Source organism: Oncorhynchus tshawytscha, linkage group LG24, assembly GCF_018296145.1.
Source record: "Oncorhynchus tshawytscha isolate Ot180627B linkage group LG24, Otsh_v2.0, whole genome shotgun sequence".
Taxonomy (NCBI): domain Eukaryota; kingdom Metazoa; phylum Chordata; class Actinopteri; order Salmoniformes; family Salmonidae; genus Oncorhynchus; species Oncorhynchus tshawytscha.
In genome coordinates this window covers 21,094,317-21,114,544 of record NC_056452.1, presented here as the reverse complement: position 1 = coordinate 21,114,544, position 20,228 = coordinate 21,094,317, and the positions used below count along the sequence as shown (strand labels likewise).

At 43.1% G+C, this 20,228-nt stretch overlaps 1 protein-coding gene across 1 annotated transcript in view; it reads left to right on the top strand.

Annotated features, from left to right (window-relative positions):
• The window catches only part of LOC112223231 (protocadherin-15-like), a 308,092-nt gene that overhangs the window by 247,667 nt on the left and 40,197 nt on the right, over nt 1–20,228 (top strand). Inside the window, exons 24-25 of the mRNA XM_042305516.1 lie at nt 17,987–18,096; nt 19,743–19,883. Of these exons, the coding sequence (XP_042161450.1) occupies nt 17,987–18,096; nt 19,743–19,883 (251 nt within the window). The remainder of the gene's footprint in view (nt 1–17,986; nt 18,097–19,742; nt 19,884–20,228) is intronic.

The window sequence follows — 20,228 nt, the reverse complement described above, 5'->3', positions numbered from 1 at the left end:
TTGCAATTTATTTCCCTGGCCACATGTGCAGTCCTCATGCCTCCTTGCAGCATGCCTAAGGCATGTTCACGCAGATGAGCAGTGTCCCTGGGCATCTTTCTTTTGGTGTTTTTCAGAGTCAATAGAAAGTGTCCTAAGTTTTCATAACTGTGACCTTAATTGCCTACCGTCTGTGCGCTGTTAGCGTCTTAACGACCGTTCCACAGGTGCATGTTCATTATTTGTTTATGGATCATTGAACAAGCATGGGAAACAGTGTTTAAACCCTTAACAATTCAAATCTGTGAAGTTATTTGGATTTTTACTAATTATCTTTGAAAGACAGGGTCCTGAAAAAGGTCAGTTTCTTTTTTTGCTGAGTTTATCAGGACTATGTGGGCTGTTTAAAAAAAAATTGATGTAGTTCTGTTCTTGTCTAGTCATGTTCTGTATTATGTTATGTGCCATGTTTTGTGTGGATCCCAGGAAGAGTAGCTGCTGCTTTCACAACAGCTAATGGGGATCTTAATAAAACGCCACATACTAGTCAACTAACAGTCCACAGAATAATGCCTCCCCCTCCCTACGTCCCTCCCTACTCCATCTGTGGGCCTCTCAGGAACCAATGACCCATTTAACTCAGTATCAGTGGACTCAGGTCCCTGTGCTATGCCAATCAATCAGTGTACATCAATAATTAATTGTTCTGTTACACTGTCCATTTCAACCAATCTATGTGTTGCAGACATTTTTATGTAATATTCAGCATTTTATCAACTGTTCAGCTTTGAACGTGGCATATAATGTAGCCTAATGTATAATGACGTCACAATGTACGAGTCTGGAATCCTTGAGCTGGGGTGAAAGGTTATTTGGTCACCTGATTGGATAATAGAAACGTTTGTCTTGTATCTGAAGCTCCGTCTTTAAACTTCTTAGACAAGAACATTTGGAATCTGAGGAGATTTTAATGTGTATGAGGTGGGTTGATTCTGAACATCAATGACCATGAATTTGCATAGGGCTGATGAAGAGCTTGATATTATAGAGGACATTTATTTAGTGTGCTTAAAGTGACGTGAGGTTGGCTGGCTGGCAGAAGCGCTGTCTGGCAAGTGACACCAGTGGATTCCCCCTCCGAGTGGAACTAACTGGGAAGATGCCCACCAAAACCTGCCGCCTGTGCGTTTTCCTTCCGCGCCGCTTATCTCGTAAAAACACTTAATGAAGCTGCAGTGATTTTCACTAAATCAACCACCAGCGCAACCACATCTGAGTTTGTCATTTTGACGATCACAGCAACCACTGTCTCGTTTTCTGCTTACCTCCGTGGATGTGTGAATTAGCTTTTTTGATCTGCCCCTCCTGAGTAAGACTAGTGCATGAAAAATCATGAGGAAAACGCAGCATCCAAGGCAAGATGGGCTTTTACACTGTGTCTGTGAAGTATGCAGCCCTGTGCCCTGCATTCGATTGTTTATTCGTTATTACACAGTACACACACAAGGCTATTGCATAGAAACAACATGTCAGCCATTTGATTACTTTTACCTTTGAGGATAAATGCCTGTTGAAGAAGAGAAGTCTAACAATAGAAATGAGAACAAGAACAGCTGCAGATTTGCATGCCAGTACCTGTCAATCATGATCATCAGATTACCTGTCGAGGTAGACGATTAAAAGATCCTAATAGGATGACTTAACGAACGTGAACATTGTGCCACAGCCTGCCTGCTAAGCAGTGGTCATGCTATGTAAACGCAATCGCCCGTGCTCTGTCCTTGGCATACAGGTTAGTGGAGCAGGACGGGGAAAAGGAAGGGAGTGTAACTAGGTACTAGATGTGACATGAGTCACAGTTGAATAGTGGGGAAACTCCATCTTCTCCATGACCCTCATTGGGTTGGAGCAGAGAGCAAGAGGGGAGACAGAGTGCTGCCTGCCTAGCTGTGTGTGTCCCAGGCAGGCATGGATGGAAGGATGGGTTGTACCGGCCTAACCCCCTGGAGCGCATCACAGCCGTGTGATTAGTCTCTCTGTGGAAAAATAATGGGCAAGGCCAGATTAATGAGCCCACCACACACACACATAGAACACACACACACGTGGACACACTGTAAAATATGTCCTATTGTTTTTACAATAATTACTGGCAGCACAGAAGCCATTGCAATAAAATCACAGCAATTGCTAACAGTGAATAGTAATGATATATTACAGCATACCAATGAATATTTGTAATTCACTTGCACTTCTAGAGGCTTAAACAAAGGCCTCTAAACTGGCAGTGACCACAGGGCAAAAGGACATGGCTAAAAACTCAACCGTTAAAGAGTTGAGACTTGCTGCCACTCTGATTTGTCCATGATACACATTCAGTTGTTATGGAACTACTGCCACATTTCAGTTAAATAGTACAGCACTCACTAACAGCAGCAACAAATATAGCCTCTTACAACACACGCCTCAAAATATGTTAATGCGCCAGAAAAAGAAAAACATGCACCCACTAGTGTTCAAATGCTTTTTGGCATACCAAAAAATACAGTATGGTACTGTATTCTGTGGTACCGAATTACAGTAAATTACTGGCAGCACAGTAGCTAGTAAATTACTGTAGATTTAGAGGTAAATGTTTTTAGTTTTCAAAAATATGGTATGGTATTGTATTCTGTTGGGTACAGCATTTTCACTAACAGGTGAAACAAATAAAGCCTCTTAAGAGGCTCGCCTCAAAATATGTTAAATGAGCCAGAGATTATTTAGCCACCCACAACATTTTCCCACAATGCACCATAATTGAAATTATGCTGCTGTAAAAAATACAGCAAAACATGTAATACAGTACCTTACTGTAAAAAAAGGTGTCAAATAATTTGACAGCAGCTTGCCCTTAATGCATTGCTCTTTACAGTAGCTAACTGTAAGTGTTTATCTGTAAATTTACAGTGGCACACACCACTTTGAAGTCACTCCTGGAGTATTTTGAGTTTGTTGATACTATGTTTGGCATTGCTGCATTTAACTGGATGAAAAGTGTAACACCCTTAAATATGAGTGTTTAGAGTCATAGAGAGGCGTGGCCTCGCAGCCACCAGCCTATTTTATGATAAGGAGTGTCTATGCTACAGACGGGGTTGTGCAACGTTACACTGCTGTGGTGCGTTGTTTAAATGTCATCTGTCATGGGTGTGTGCATTCCTAATGGTCAGGTCCAATTAACAAGCTGGCAGAGTCCTGCTGTTTAGTCCACCCTATTCTCCTCCTCCTCCTGCACCCACCCTCTCTCTCCACCCACCCTATCTCTCTTTCCATCCACCCACCCTCTCTCTCCACCCTCCTTCCCTACTGCATCTCTCCTCCACCCTCTCTCTCTCATGATTAGGGAAGTGGACTCCCTGCAGTATTAGCATGCAGCTGTCTGCAGTCCCCACGCACCGCTACCAGCATGGAGGTCAGGCAAACAAACACAATATTAGCATAACATAGCTTATTAACATGTCCTAATGCTAGCAGCTGAGTTAGCCACCGTGCACTGTCAAACAGATGTGGTGTGATGGGCGACGGCCTTGTTAATTAACGTAATTAAGTTTGTTGAAAGCGAGATGAGATGACACTTAACGGAATGTATAGGTGTACTCTTCAGGTCCACCAGTTGTTTCATATTGAATGTGACTGCCATCTGGTACATGTTCGTTGTTTGCTAAATAGTCCGATGTTTTTTTAGTAATAATCCTACACCCGTCTGTCCTCCATACTCAAGTTCCTTTTCTTTTGACTGAATGTTTTTATGACTTTTATGAAGTTTATTATGATGTGACTGAGCTATTAAACTGTTTGCATCCTCTAACAAACACATGACTCACAGAAGCTCTAAATTATTAACAATGATATAAATGCGCAGTCGTAAAATGTGCCCGAAAAAAAATAACCCCAGCTATTTACGACCAAGGTTACCATCGCTGCTGCATCACGGAGTGCTATAGGCAAAATTGTGTGTTGATCGCACTGAAATAAATTGTTGTTTTATTTATAGCTGGTGTTAGCAGCCTGGTATCATAGAGGCAATGACACTGAAACAAACATGAAAATCTCGCAACAATAGACATCACGATTAACATTGTGATTTGATACACGTCATTAAGAAGTCACCTGTGTGCATTGCAAACATTGATGGCATATCAGTGGGATTCTTGGATCATTACTGGGCTCATTAGTGAGTGTGAGTGTGAGCGCATATGTGCAGGTGTCTGTCTGTCTGTGTGCGTGTGTATGTGTGCGTGCGAGTTTCCTGTGTCTTTAGTTGGATAGATGGATTAACAGTTTTGCCGTATCGCCTAAAAAATCATTGTTGTTCTCAATAGAACCCCATTACTTTTATCCCACAATGTCTTAATTAAACAGCCCTCATCTGCTCTCTTACAACAAGGGCCCATCGTTTAAATATTGATTGTGCTTTTAAATTATTTATCACGTATCGGTTTATCTTATTTTAAAACTCTCCTGAGCATGGTTGGAAAATGTGAGGCTGCACTATGGGTAAATCATGCAAATGTATTTTGGATGACACAGCCTCTGGGTTTAATGTGTTAGCTACCAGTCTTGACATTAAGGGTTAGACAGCTAGCTAGCATCAAAGGAGAATGTATAGAAACCATAAAGGTGTTATTTGATGTTTTATGACTAAATAGTCGACTTAAGGGCAACTTTAAAGGATACTTAAAGGTTTCCTTGACGCTCTTCTCTTTTGCTTCCCGTTTTCTCATTAGCCATTTTGACTCACATACTCATTGTATTATTGTATATCCAAAGTGTTGAACAGAAAGCTGCTCAAATAGTTAGCTACTGAAGTGCTCATGCTAGATTTGTAGCTCACTCTAATATAATGTGCATTCAGGAAACTATTCAGACCCCTTCCGTTTTTCCACATTTTGTTACGTTACAGCCTTATTCTGAAAGAATTAAATCATTTTTGGGGGGTCTCATCAATCTACACAATAACTAACAATAACAAAGCGAAAACAGGTTTTTATTTAAAAAAAAACAGAAATCACTTATTTACATAAGTATTCAGACCCTCTGCTATGGGACTCGAATTTGAACTCAGGTGCATCTTGTTTCCATTGATCATCCTTGAGATGTTTTTACAACTTGATTGGAGTCCATCTGTGGTAAATTTAACTGATTGAACATGATTTCGAAAGGCACACACCTGTCTATATCAGGTCCCACAGTAGACAGTGCAAAACCCAAGCCATGATTTTGATGGAATTGTCCGTAGAGCTCCGAGACAGGATTGTGTCGAGTCACAGGCTTGGGGAAGGGTACCAAAATATTTCTGCAGCATTGAAGGTCCCCAAGAACACAGTGGCCTCCATCATTCTTAAATGGAAGAAGTTTGGAACCACCAAGACTCTTCCTAATGCTGGCCGCCCAACCAAACTGAGAAATCGGGGGAGAATGGCCTTGTTCAGGGAGGTGACAGAGCTCCAGAGTTCCTCTGTGGAGATAGTAGAACTTTCCAGAAGGACAACCATCTCTGCAGCACTCCACCAATCAGGCCTTTATGGTAGAATGGCCAAACGGAAAACAATCCTCAGTAAAGGCACATGAAAGCTTGCTTGAAGTTTGCAAAAAAGGCACTTAAAGGACTCTCAGACCATGAGAAACAATATTCTCTGGTCTGATGAAACCAAGATTGAACTCTTTGGCCTGAATGCCAAGCGTCACGTCTGGAGGAAACCTGGCATCATCCCTACAGTGAAGCATGGTGGTGGCAGCATCATGGTGTGGGGATGTTTTTCAGCGGCAGGGACTGGGAGACTAGTCAGAATCGAGGGAAATATAAACGGAGCAAAGTACAGAGAGATCCTTGATGTAAACCTGCTTGAGAGCGTTCAGGACCTCAGACTGGGGCGAAGGTTCACCTTCTAACAGGACAACAACCCTAAGCACACAGCCAAGACAATGCATGAGTGACTTCGGCCAAGTCTCTGAATGTCCTTGAGTGGCCCAGCCAGAGCCTGAACTTGAACCAGAACTAGAACTATCTCCGACCTGAATATAGCTGTGCAGCAACGCTCCCCGTCCAACCTGATAGTGCTTGAGAGGATCTGCAGAGAAGAATGGGAGAAACTCCCCAAATAAAGAAACTCCTCAAACTCCCCAAGCTGGTAGCGTCATACCCAAGAAGAGTTGAGGCTGTAATCGCTGCCAAAGGTGCTTCAACAAAGTACTGTGTAGATGAGAAAAATAAAACAATTGAATACATTTTAGAATAAGGCTGTAACGTTTTTTTAAAAAGTGGAAAATGTCAAGGGGTCTGAATACTTCCCGACGGCAGTGTATCTACTGCTGTACCTATCATTCGTAGTATATATCTTGTAAATTCCCCCGGTGTAGATATGTATAGATTGCATTTTGATACATCTACAGTGCTATGTTGGGTTGTTAATTGAATTCGTCCCACCATTGTTGATTTCTTCCGTTTTTGTTGTTGTATTTTTGTTTACATTTTAGCCGTTTGACATTTGACTGCATTGTTAGGAGCTAGTAACGTCAGTATTTCGCTGCGCCGCTATAACACCTGCTGAACTGTGTACGCAACCAGTACACTTTGATTTGATTCATTGTTACAACAGGTTTTTAGTTTGCAACATTACACACACACCCATGATCCATTATGCTTCCTATTGATGTATTCCATCTGGACGGGAAGGTATCACCTTGTTTTCCACGGCTTAAGATAAGTTCACAGGTCTGAGAGTTGACCTTTACCTCTTGTTTGCAAAAGGACAGCCTCCGTATGCCAACTGGTTTCTAACTGCACCGATCCTAATCTTTTTGAAAAGGTCAGTGTCTAATACTCAAGCTAGCAAAACAGTTGCTCCCCCAAAACATCTTAAGGCTCTTTGTCGATTAGGCCCAGTCTGAAAAAAAGCCAAATAGCCAACATGGATGCTTTTTAAGTTTCACTTGATGTCGTTGAGAGTTGAAAACTTTCGGAGTTATCTTTTCCCGTTGTGTGCAGTGAAAGAAGCCATAGTGTCTAGTGGCCGAGTCAGCTGTTTTCTGGGAGGATTGATGCTGTGTATAATCCATATCAGACCGCATGCTTTCCTTAGATCGCACACGGTCTGCTAGAGGGCTCAGCATGGGTAACATGAGCATTTGTCTCTCACGCCAACACAGAACAGAAGCAGGTTTCATGACCTTACACAAACACATAACTCGGATCGAAGTCTATTTGTTTCCCTGCCACTTATAGTAAGTACAACGCTGTATGGTGTTGATTTAAAACAGGATCTCAGCACATTGTTAGCGTTGGCTTTGTTATTATTACAGACTGTGCCAATTTATTTTGTATTCAAGTGGATTATTGTGGTTATCCTTAATAACAAGTGGATTATTGTGGTTATTCATAATAACAAGTGGATTATTGTGGTTATCCTTAATAACAAGTGGCGTATGCAAAAACAATATCTATATGTAACCGTACTAGAGCAATCCAATTAAGAATAATACACAGATTGCATGTATCCCCAAATCGCAGACATGCTTTTAGCCCCACTTCCTCTTCCCCTCAGTGTCTTAAATGCAAAACTGATACAGGCACCCTAACACATTGTTTATGGTCATGTACCAAAATACAAAGATACTGGTCTGGTGTTCTGCAAGAAATTGAAAAGATCCTAGGGGTTGATCTAGAATTGGACCCAGTTTCTTTACTGTTAGGTCTCCCTAGTAGGCATGTTACTTCTGTCGGTAAAAGGAGGCTTTACAACATCCTTACCTTCGCAGCGAGGAAAAACATCCTTTTACAGTGGAGTAGTGATAAGGTTCCTTCTCTTAAAGATTGGCATAAGATACTATTTGAATGGGTGCCTCTGGAATATCTGACATGTACATTGCATTCTAAAACAGACCAGTTCTACAAAGTATGGGAACCTTATCTAAATTACCTAGAACCTGAGGTATCAGCTATTATGGTGCAAGGATTCTCTTAGAATGGCGGGGATCTATGTATTTCAGACCTACACTGTACGTTCTATGTGTGGAACCTAACCTCTTGGTTTAAACTGAGCTTTTTTGTTTAATTTCTGTTTGTAAGTTTGTTTAAAATGTATGTATTGAGAGACACAATGATGGTGATGGGGTGAGAGAAGCACCGAGCGGGAAGAGGAAAATGGTGTACGTATGTATGGGTGTGTATGTGTGTGTGTGTGTGCGTGTATGTATACGTATGTGTGTGTATATGCATGGGTATATGTATGTGTGTGTATGTATGTGTATGTATGTGTATATATATATATGCACGTAGATATGTGTAAGTGGGTGCTGTTTTTCTTGTTTTTGTTCTGTGTGCTTTGTCTCTGTTGTTGTATCTCTTAATATGGGTGAAAATTGTGAAATTCCAATAAAAATACTGTTACAAATAACAAGTGGCGTATTATGGTTATCCTTAATAACAAGTGCATTATTATGGTTATCCTTAATAACAAGTGCATTATTATGGTTATCCTTAATGACAAGTGCATTATTATGGTTATCCTTAATGACAAGTGGATTATTATGGTTATCCTTAATGACAAGTGGATTATTATGGTTATCCTTAATGACAAGTGCATTATTATGGTTATCCTTAATGACAAGTGCATTATTATGGTTATCCTTAATAACAAGTGCATTATTATGGTTATCCTTAATGACAAGTGCATTATTATGGTTATCCTCAATGACAAGTGCATTATTATGGTTATCCTTAATAACAAGTGCATTATTATGGTTATCCTCAATGACAAGTGCATTATTATGGTTATCCTTAATGACAAGTGGATTATTATGGTTATCCTTAATGACAAGTGGATTATTATGGTTATCCTTAATAACAAGTGCATTATTATGGTTATCCTTAATGACAAGTGCATTATTATGGTTATCCTTAATGACAAGTGGATTATTGTGGTTATCCTTAATAACAAGTGCATTATTATGGTTATCCTTAATGACAAGTGGCGTATTATGGTTATCCTTAATGACAAGTGGATTATTATGGTTATCCTTAATGACAAGTGCATTATTATGGTTATCCTTAATAACAAGTGGATTATTATGGTTATCCTTAATAACAAGTGGCGTATTATGGTTATCCTTAATGACAAGTGGATTATTATGGTTATCCTTAATAGCAAGTGGATTATTATGGTTATCCTTAATGACAAGTGGATTATTATGGTTATCCTTAATAACAAGTGGATTATTATGGTTATCCTTAATAACAAGTGGATTGTTATGGTTATCCTTAATGACAAGTGGATTATTATGGTTATCCTTAATAACAAGTGGATTATTATGGTTATCCTTAATAACAAGTGGCGTATTATGGTTATCCTTAATAGCAAGTGGATTATTATGGTAAATCCTTAATAACAAGTGGATTATTATGGTTATCCTTAATAACAAGTGACATGCTTTAGTCAAGACCTGGATTAAATGTGGCTCTTATCGTTAATTTAATATTTTCTGTGGGTTTTGGCAATTTTTCATATCAGTGTTGCAGACTGCTTCCATCCCTGGCGTTATCTTCCAATTACACTTCAGAAGATGAAAGGATGTGATATAATACGAAGATCAAATGCAGAGATGTGAATTGGATTTAATCGTGAAGTTGAATTGTCATCTAAAAAAAATATATATATATATTTGCTGCATTTTTAGAAGAGTCAGTCCTAGTGACATCATGTATGAACCAAAACTAGCCAATTATTATTTTATTTTTTTGTGATGCAGATTTTTACTTCACTATTACACATTTCCTAGACTGACTACCAACACTGAGGGGGAAAGGGAAAAAGACAAACATTCCATTATAATTCGTCAGGAAAGATATATACTGTAAATGATACTGTGAGGCTTAGCTATGTTTCCTACAGTTATTACGAGGTGCTGTAGCCTGCACTCCATGCTCCAGATTCTAGGTACACCACGGCGATACAGAGAGACATTGCTCGGTGGACATCACTCATCTCTCACACTTAACCGTCTGCTTATGTGGAGCGGCCATTACAGCCGTGTCAGAGCCAGGGGAATGGATGAGCGTCCTCTGTGTTATCCCTGCAAACAGCAGAGCTCGCCACTCACTTGGCAGGGAGGAGGGTCTGATTGGGAAATGTCAGGGGGGATTACTGGGGTAGAATGAGCTACTGAGAGCCCGCTTGGGGTTTGTGTTATGCATGGTCTTGCATGGTGTGTGTGTGTCGTCTAAGTGCAACTCGTTTCGCACACTGCCACCCTAGGAATCCAATTTCCTCATAACGGGAGGAGAAAAGGCATTACAGCTCAACTCTCTGTAATATCCTCCTTCCTTCAGAGAGAGGCTGGGATTGTGGGGATGATATCCTCCTCCCTTCAGAGAGAGGCTGGGGATGTGGGGATGATAACCTCCCTTCAGAGAGAGGCCGGGGCTGTGGGGATGATATCCTCCTCCCTTCAGAGAGAGGCTGGTGCTGTGGGGATGATATCCTCCCTTCAGAGAGAAGCTGGGTCTGTGGGGATGATAACCTCCCTTCAGAGAGAGGCCGGGGCTGTGGGGATGATAACCTCCCTTCAGAGAGAGGCTGGGGCTGTGGGGATGATATCCTCCCTTCAGAGAGAGGCTGGCGCTGTGGGGATGATATCCTCCTCCCTTCAGAGAGAGGCTGGGGATGTGGGGATGATATCCTCCTCCCTTCAGAGAGAGTCTGGGGATGTGGGGATGATATCCTTCTTTCAGAGAGAGGCTGGGGCTGTGGGGATGATATCCTCCCTTCAGAGAGAGTCTGGGGCTGTGGGGATGATATCCTTCTTTCAGAGAGAGTCTGGGGCTGTGGGGATGATATCCTTCTTTCAGAGAGAGGCTGGGGCTGTGGGGATGATATCCTTCTTTCAGAGAGAGGCTGGGGCTGTGGGGATGATATCCTTCTTTCAGAGAGAGGCTGGGATTGTGGGGATGATATCCTCCTCCCTTCAGAGAGAGGCTGGTGCTGTGGGGATGATATCCTCCTCCCTTCAGAGAGAGGCTGGGGATGTGGGGATGATATCCTCCTCCCTTCAGAGAGAGTCTGGGGCTGTGGGGATGATATCCTTCTTTCAGAGAGAGGCTGGGGCTGTGGGGATGATATCCTCCCTTCAGAGAGAAGCTGGGGCTGTGGGGATGATAACCTCCCTTCAGAGAGAGGTCGGGGCTGTGGGGATGATAACCTCCCTTCAGAGAGAGGCTGGGGCTGTGGGGATGATATCCTCCCTTCAGAGAGAGGCTGGTGCTGTGGGGATGATATCCTCCTCCCTTCAGAGAGAGGCTGGGGATGTGGGGATGATATCCTCCCTTCAGAGAGAGTCTGGGGATGTGGGGATGATATCCTCCTTCTTTCAGAGAGAGTCTGGGGCTGTGGGGATGATATCCTTCTTTCAGAGAGAGTCTGGGGCTGTGGGGATGATATCCTTCTTTCAGAGAGAGTCTGGGGCTGTGGGGATGATATCCTTCTTTCAGAGAGAGTCTGGGGCTGTGGGGATGATATCCTTATTTCAGAGAGAGTCTGGGGCTGTGGGGATGATATCCTTCTTTCAGAGAGAGTCTGGGGCTGTGGGGATGATATCCTCCCTTCAGAGAGAGTCTGGGGCTGTGGGGATGATATCCTTCTTTCAGAGAGAGGCTGGTGCTGTGGGGATGATATCCTTCTTTCAGAGAGAGGCTGGGATTGTGGGAATGATATCCTCCTCCCTTCAGAGAGAGGCTGGTGCTGTGGGGATGATATCCTCCCTTCAGAGAGAGTCTGGGGCTGTGGGGATGATATCCTTCTTTCAGAGAGAGGCTGGGGCTGTGGGGATGATATCCTTCTTTCAGAGAGAGGCTGGTGCTGTGGGGATGATATCCTTCTTTCAGAGAGAGGCTGGTGCTGTGGGGATGATATCCTTCTTTCAGAGAGAGGCTGGTGCTGTGGGGATGTGGTAGGTGGAACACTCTCCCTCCATGCGTGCTGGAGGATGTGTGTGTGTGTGTGTGTGTGTGTGTGTGTGTGTGTGTGTGTGTGTGTGTGTGTGTGTGTGTGTGTGTGTGTGTGTGTGTGTGTGTGTGTGTGTGTGTGTGTGTGTGTGTGTGTGTGTGTGTGTGTGTGGAGGATAGAGTTGTGTGTATGTGTGTCATAGGCGTGTGTGTCTAGGGGAGGGTTGGTGTTTATGACATGCACACCGTGTCATGAAATATGTGGTAGACAGCTCACATGTTGTCGTGGAGACCTTGAGGGAGGGAGGCAGACACAGGAAGGTGTGAGGAAGGGGACAGGTGGGGACTAGAGATGAGGCAGTATAACTGTGAACCTACCGTCAGCTACCAAAGTTAAGAACAACAACCCATCCTCCTCAGAATTACAATCTCAGCTCCTGACTATAGAAAGGTATTGGGTAGCATGCAGGTCAAAGCAATATCATTCAGCCCAGCCGTATTACCATGCCACAGGTGTAGGTGTTCCTCTGGCGCATTGGTACTGTTGGCATGTAGTTCATGGCTAGCAAACAGACCAGAGGAACAGAACATACTTGTTTATGAAGTACTAGATGGCCTAATTGTCACTCTGCCATTGACGACATTCGCAACCTTGACGACAGTATTCAGATTTAAAGAATAGTAATCTCATTTACCAATAAAGAATGACATAAATATAGTGACAATCTGTCCTTGTTTTAACTACTATCTATTAACAAAGCCATATGTTGTTTGGGTCACCAGGCGCTAGGAATGCATAGCATTTTTTCATTTCCATATTCTAATGCCATTTTTGATTTTGCTTGTGAAAAGATTACACGTTGATGCAAGTCAAACAAATGATGTATGTGACCTTAGTTCACACCAGTCCCCCTGTAAGACTCTCTATGTCCCATTTGACTAAATCTCCCAACCGTTTCATATCTAACACACTGCAGGCTCATAGACAAAATTATTTCTCATTCTCTGACCGTCTGACAACCCCCAGTGGAGTGCTTCCCTGCATCCCAGCTGTTTCATATTTTACTGATCACCTTATGAATGCGGAATCTGCCACACAGTTGCTTTCAAATAAAATGAAATAAAATGACATTTTATTGGTCGCATACACATATTTAGCAGATGTTATTGTGGTTGTGGTGAAATGCTTGTGTTCCTTGCTAAGAAATATATAAATATTAAGACAACCAATGTTGGAGTCCGGAGTATAAAAATATATACACTGTATATATTTCTATGTATATATGATGGGATGTATATACATTATGGACAGTATGTGGACAGAATATGTAGTACATCTGTAGAATACATAGAATAGAATAGTATATAGTTGAATAGGATGGCCTTGACTAGAATACAGTATGTAAATATTATTAAAGTGACCAGTGGTTCCATGTCTATGTACATAGGGCAGCAGCCTCTAAGGTGCAGGGTTGAGTGACTGTGACTAAGTTCAGGGCAGGGTACTGGCGGTAGCCAGCTAGTGGTGACTGTTTAACAGTCTGATGTCCTTGAGGTAGAAGCTGTTTTTCTGTCTCTCAGTCCCAGCTTTGATGCACCAGTACTGATCTCGCCTTCTGGATGAAAGCGGGGTGAACAGGCCGTGGCATGGTTGGCTAAGGTCCTTTATGATACTTCTGGCCTTCCTGTGCTGTACGTGTCCTGGAGGGCAGGCAGTTTGCCCCCGGTGATGCGTTGGGCTGCCTGCACCACCCTCTGGGGAGTTGACGTACCAGGTGGTGATACAGCCCAGCAGAATGATCTTGATGGTGCATCTGTAAAAGTTTGTGAGGGTTTTAGGTGTTAAGACAAATTTCTTCAGCCTCCTCTTGCACCTTCTTCGCCACACTTTGGTGAAGAAATGGTGGACTATTTCATATTGTCAGTGATTTGTATACTGAGGAACTTGAAGCTTTTCACCTTCTCCACTGCGGCCCCGTCAATGTGGATGGAGGCGTGCTCCCTCTGCTGTCTTCTGATGTCCACGATCAGCTCCTTCGTTGTGTTGACGCTTTGTTGATGTTTTGTTGACTTTGAGAGAGAGGTTATTTCCCTGGCACCACTCTGCCATGGCTCGTCATTGTTGGTAATCAGGCCTATTACTGTTGTGTCGTCTACAAACTTGATGGTTGAGTTGGAGGCGTGCATGGCCACGCAGTCATGGGTGAACAGGGAGTACAGGAGGGGGCTGAGCACACACCCTTATGGGGCATCCACATGCTGTTTGTGATTTGATTCACATCAACTGAGCTTTTATGAAATTATGATAACTTACCTGGTTAATTGCCCATGTTTTTGAGGTGAACCAACTGTAATTGGAGACCAAATGAATCGAGTGTATTTAATTAAATGAGGTTTCACTGTGCCAAATAGGAGTTAATCAAGCTATCTGGCACAGCGACTAATGTCTCTCTGCCAGTGTTCCCGTTAATGGTGTAATTTCACCATATCGCACAGAAATTATTTGTATCCAAACAAGGTTGTTCCACAGTCAGTCATATCCTGGGTTAAGAGGACACATCTCTGTGTTAAAATAAGTGGGTAGTTTGTCTGCTTTTCTTCTGTCTATTCTAACTCCTCCGTCTATTCTAACTCCTCAGTCTATTCTAGCTCCTTAGTTGTCACGCCCTGACCGTAGAGAGCTTTTTATGTCTCTATTTTGGTATGGTCAGTGTGGGCATGGCCGGGTATGGTTCTCAATCAGGGACAGCTGTCTATCGTTGTCTCTGATTGGGAACCATACTTAGGTAGATTTTTCCCACATGGGTTTTGTGGGTAGTTATTATCTGTTTAGTGTTTGTATCGCCGCCCGCAAGAAGAACTGGAGGCAGCTAAAGCTGAGAGGCGGCGATATGAGGCAAGGCAGCGCAGCAGGCACAAGAGGCAGCCCCCCCCCAAAATTGGGGGGGGGGGACACGGGGAGATTGGCGGAGTCAGGTGAGAGTCCTGAGCCAACTCCCCGTGCTTACCGGAAGCAGCGTAGTACTGGTCAGGCACCGTGTTATGCGGTGAAGCGCACGGTTTCTCCAGTGCGCGCTCATAGCCCGGAGCGCTACATGCCAGCCCCCTGCAAGTGCCATGCGAGAGTGCGCATCCAGCCAGGGTGAATTGTGCCAGCTCAGCGCGTTTGGTCTCCAGTGCGCCGTTTCGGCCCAGGGTATCCTGTGCCGGCTCTGCGTACTGTGTCTCCGGGGCGCTGGGAGGGTTCAGTTCGCCCTACGCCTGTGCTCTGCCCGTGCCGGGCGAAAGTGGGCATTGAGCCTAAGGGAGAGGTGCGAGTGTTAAGCACCAGATCTCCAGTGCTCCCCCACAGCCCGGTTCATGCGGTGCCTCCTCCACGCACCAGGCCTCCTGTCGGTCTCCCCCGCCTGGTGTGCCCTGTGGCAGCCCCAACCACCAGGCTGTCTCTGCGTCTCCTCCCTCCAGAGTCGCCCTCCAGTCGCCCTTCAGTCTAACTCCCCAGTCTATTCTAACTCCCCAGTCTATTATTCTAAATCCCCAGTCTATTCTTCTAAATCCCCAGTCTATTCTTCTAACTCCCCAGTCTATTCTATTCTAACTCCCCAGTCTATTCTTCTAACTCCCCAGTCTATTCTTCTAAATCCTCTGTCTATTCTAACTCCCCAGTCTATTATTCTAACTCCCCAGTCTATTATTCTAACTCCCCAGTCTATTATTCTAACTCCCCAGTCTATTCTTCTAACTCCCCAGTCTATTCTATTCTAACTCCCCAGTCTATTATTCTAACTCCCCAGTCTATTATTCTAACTCCCCAGTCTATTATTCTAACTCCCCAGTCTATTCTTCTAAATCCCCAGTCTATTCTTCTAACTCCCCAGTCTATTCTATTCTAACTCCCCAGTCTATTCTTCTAACTCCCCAGTCTATTCTTCTAACTCCCCAGTCTATTCTTCTAACTCCCCAGTCTATTCTTCTAACTCCCCAGTCTATTCTTCTAACTCCCCAGTCTATTCTAACTCCTCTGTCTATTCTTCTAACTCCCCAGTCTATTCTAACTCCCCAGTCTATTCTTCTAACTCCCCAGTCTATTCTTCTAACTCCCCAGTCTATTCTAACTCCCCAGTCTATTCTAACTCCCCAGTCTATTCTAACTCCCCAGTCTATTCTAAATCCCCAGTCTGTTCTTCTAAATCCCCAGTCTATTCTTCTAACTCCCCAGTCTATTCTTCTAAATCCCCAGTCTATTCTAACTCCCCAGTCTATTCTTCTAAATCCCCAGTCTATTCTAACTCCCCAGTCTATTCTTCTAAATCCCCAGTCTATTCTTCTAAATCCCCAGTCTATTCTTCTAACTCCCCAGTCTATTCTTCTAACTCCTCTGTCTATTCTAACTCCCCAGTCTATTCTTCTAACTCCCCAGTCTATTCTTCTAACTCCCCAGTCTATTCTTCTAACTCCCCAGTCTATTCTTCTAACTCCCCAGTCTATTCTTCTAACTCCCCAGTCTATTCTAACTCCCCAGTCTATTCTAACTCCCCAGTCTATTCTAACTCCCCAGTCTATTCTAACTCCCCAGTCTATTCTAACTCCCCAGTCTATTCTAACTCCCCAGTCTATTCTAAATCCCCAGTCTATTCTAAATCCCCAGTCTGTTCTTCTAAATCCCCAGTCTATTCTTCTAACTCCCCAGTCTATTCTTCTAAATGCCCAGTCTATTCTAACTCCCCAGTCTATTCTTCTAAATCCCCAGTCTATTCTAACTCCCCAGTCTATTCTTCTAAATCCCCAGTCTATTCTTCTAAATCCCCAGTCTATTCTTCTAAATCCCCAGTCTATTCTTCTAACTCCCCAGACTATTCTTCTAAATCCCCAGTCTATTCTAAATCCCCAGTCTATTCTTCTAACTCCCCAGTCTATTATTCTAAATCCCCAGTCTATTCTTCTAACTCCCCAGTCTATTCTTCTAACTCCCCAGTCTATTCTAACTCCCCAGTCTATTCTAACTCCCCAGTCTATTCTAACTCCCCAGTCTATTCTAACTCCTCCGTCTATAATTTGGGTGTTTTTTCTTATTTTCTGTTCCAACTACAGTACATCAAATTAAATATTATTGGTTGCATTACTCACTTACACATATATCAGATAGCGCTTTAATTCTGAGAAAAGCATAGTAAAACTCTGTTCCTCAAGACCACAGTCCTGCTGTTGATTACTCCCCTCTCTCTCTCTGTTGATTCTAATGGTTTTGAATTAGCCAGAAAGTTCACACATCTGTTTTCCCAAGATGAAGCGAGTTGCTGATGAAATGGGAAAATATGAAAACACAGTGTTTGTGGCCCTAAAGGACCTCAAGAGATTGTGCACCCTTTCCCTCTGTGGTATTAGTATGAACAGCACCGTGGTATTGGAATGTGGATTATACTGCAGTCTACATAGAGCTGGGAGAGATCATTAGCTAGCATGTGGCTTGGGAGAATGTGGTAAAAAAATGTATATATTGGTGCACCAGTCAGTAGGTCTCCATTAGTGTGTGTGTGTATGTCTCATCTATGTGTCGTGTGTGTGTCTCATATGTGTATCTCATCTACTCTGTGTGTGTGTCGTGTGTGTCTCATCTGTGTATCTCATCTATGTGTCGTGTGTGTCTCATCTGTGTATCTCATCTATGTGTTGTGTGTGTCTCATCGGTGTGTCTCATCTATGTGTCGTGTGTGTGTCTCATCGATGTGTCTCATATGTGTCTCTCATCTACTGTGTTGTGATGTGTCTCATTGGTGTGTCTCATCTATGTGTCGTGTGTGTCTCATCTGTGTATGTCATCTATGTGTCGTGTGTGTCTCATCGGTGTGTCTCATCTATGTGTCGTGTGTGTCTCATCGGTGTGTCTCATCTATGTGTTGTGTGAGTGTCTCATCGGTGTGTCGTGTGTGTGTCTCATCGATGTGTCTCATATGTGTCTCTCATCTACTGTGTTGTGTGTGTGTCTCATCTGTGTGTCTCATATACTGTGTGTGTGTTTTCTTCCAGATTTCCCCCTGTGAGTGAGAAGGCTAAGGTGGGGAAGCTGGTCGGTGTCATATTGGCTGCAGCTGTCAATCAAACGATCGTCTATTCCATAGCGGAGGGCAACGAGGGAGGTGAGTAGTAACAGACTAACCTACACTGTGCCTTTGACCTAGTTCCAGAGGTCATGTTGTAATTCTATACAGTGATAGTCCCAGTCTTTTATTCGGACACACTATAAACAACATGAAGTAGTAAGGAGGTCACTCACAGAGCCATAAATACAGCTCTATACGGCCCTATATACCTCTATTCGCCTCTATACACATCTATACGCCGCTATACACCTCTATATACCTCTATATACCTCTATATACCTCTATACGCCTCTATATACCTCTATACGCCTCTATACGGCTCTATACGCCTCTATACGCCTCTATACGGCTCTATACGCCTCTATATACCGCTATACGCCTCTATATACCTCTATACGCCTCTATATACCTCTATACGCCTCTATATACCTCTATATACATGTATACGCCTCTATATACATGTATACGCCTCTATATACCGCTATACGCCTCTATATACCGCTATACGCCTCAATACACATCTATATACGGCTCTATACGCCTCTATATGGCTCTATATACATCTATATGGCTCTATACACCTCTATATGGCTCTATACACCTCTATATACCTCTATATGGCTCTATATGCCTCTATTTTTTTATATATATATTTTTTTACCTTTATTTAACTAGGCAAGTCAAGTAAGAACAAATTCTTATTTTCAATGACGGCCTAGGAACAGTGCCTGTTCAGGGGCAGAACGACAGATTTGTACCTCGTCAGAACGGGGGTTTGAACTTGCAACCTTCCGGTTACTAGTCCAACGCTCTAACCACTAGGCTACCCTGCCGCCCCATATACATCTATATGGTTCTATATACATCTCTATGGCTCTATACGCCTCTATATACCTCTATACGCCTCTATATACCTCTATACGCCTCTATATACCGCTATACGCCTCTATATACATCTATATGGCTCTATACGCCTCTATACGGCTCTATACGCCTCTCTACGGCTCTAAGCAGTTCTATTTGGCTATATACGGCTCTGTACAGCTCTATATACCGCTACATGGCTCTAGTCAGTCATCTGCCCACAGAGAGGCAGCACCCAAAGTGTGTGTGTATGTGTGCGGGCCCCGGTCATGACAGACTTACTGCCATGTAAAAGCACCCTGAGGGATGATTAGACCCGTCCATCCTCCCATCGTCCGTCACTGTGATTAAAACCTGGGCTCATGCCTCTCAGAGTGTGAAAAGATGAAATTGCATCCCCATACTGAGCCTCGCATTCAACTACATCTGAAGCATTTAGTCATTTGGAAACAAAGGGAATTGGCTTCACTTTTAACTCTCATTAGATTCAATGAAGAAGCACCAGGAAGATTCATTGTTGTTAAATTCAAGGTTCATGGCGTACTGGGAGGACTTAATTGTAGGTCTGAAAATAAAGGGGAGCGAGATGAGTTCTAGCTATGCTCTTCGGTGCATTCCTGCTGTGCATGTGCATCAATTATGCCTTACACAAAATCAATGAGTGACTAAGTGATTCTCCAGTCTAGTGTCATTTCTTTCTGGTGTCGTGCCTCAACACGTGATGCCACACACAGTGGGATTTGGGGAGGTGAATAGACTTGTCATTCTACGCAGGGACGGATACAGTATTAAATGACTATGCTTTCATCGTCTTCTAGGTGTGTTCAGGCTCAACAACAACACCGGGGTGATCTCAACGGCCAAGCCCCTGGACTATGAGGCCAACGGCAGCTACAGCCTCAGAGTGGAGGCTGACTCCATGGGGTTGGCCGAGTCCAACCTCCGAGCGCCCTCTAAGAGTACGCCTGCCTATCATGCTTTTTTTTTTTTTACGCTTTTTACAACCTTAATTTGAGAAGGAGTAATTGAAATTCAAATGTTTGTTTCTGCTGTCTCTCTGTTTCTCTCACTTGTAACATAAATGTTGGTCTGGCATTTGCCTGTAAATTCTTTCCCATCTTAGCTTTTTCCAAAATACTTAAAAGCACGCCTCATCCTTTCACGATATTTAGTTTTCTGATTAGTCAAATTCATGCTGAGTTGCTGCGGAGGATGAGACATTTTGATTTAACAGTTACTGTTAAATGTGACAGATTTAAAAAATAATAAATAAAATAAAATAAAAAACATTCCTTTCTGGACAA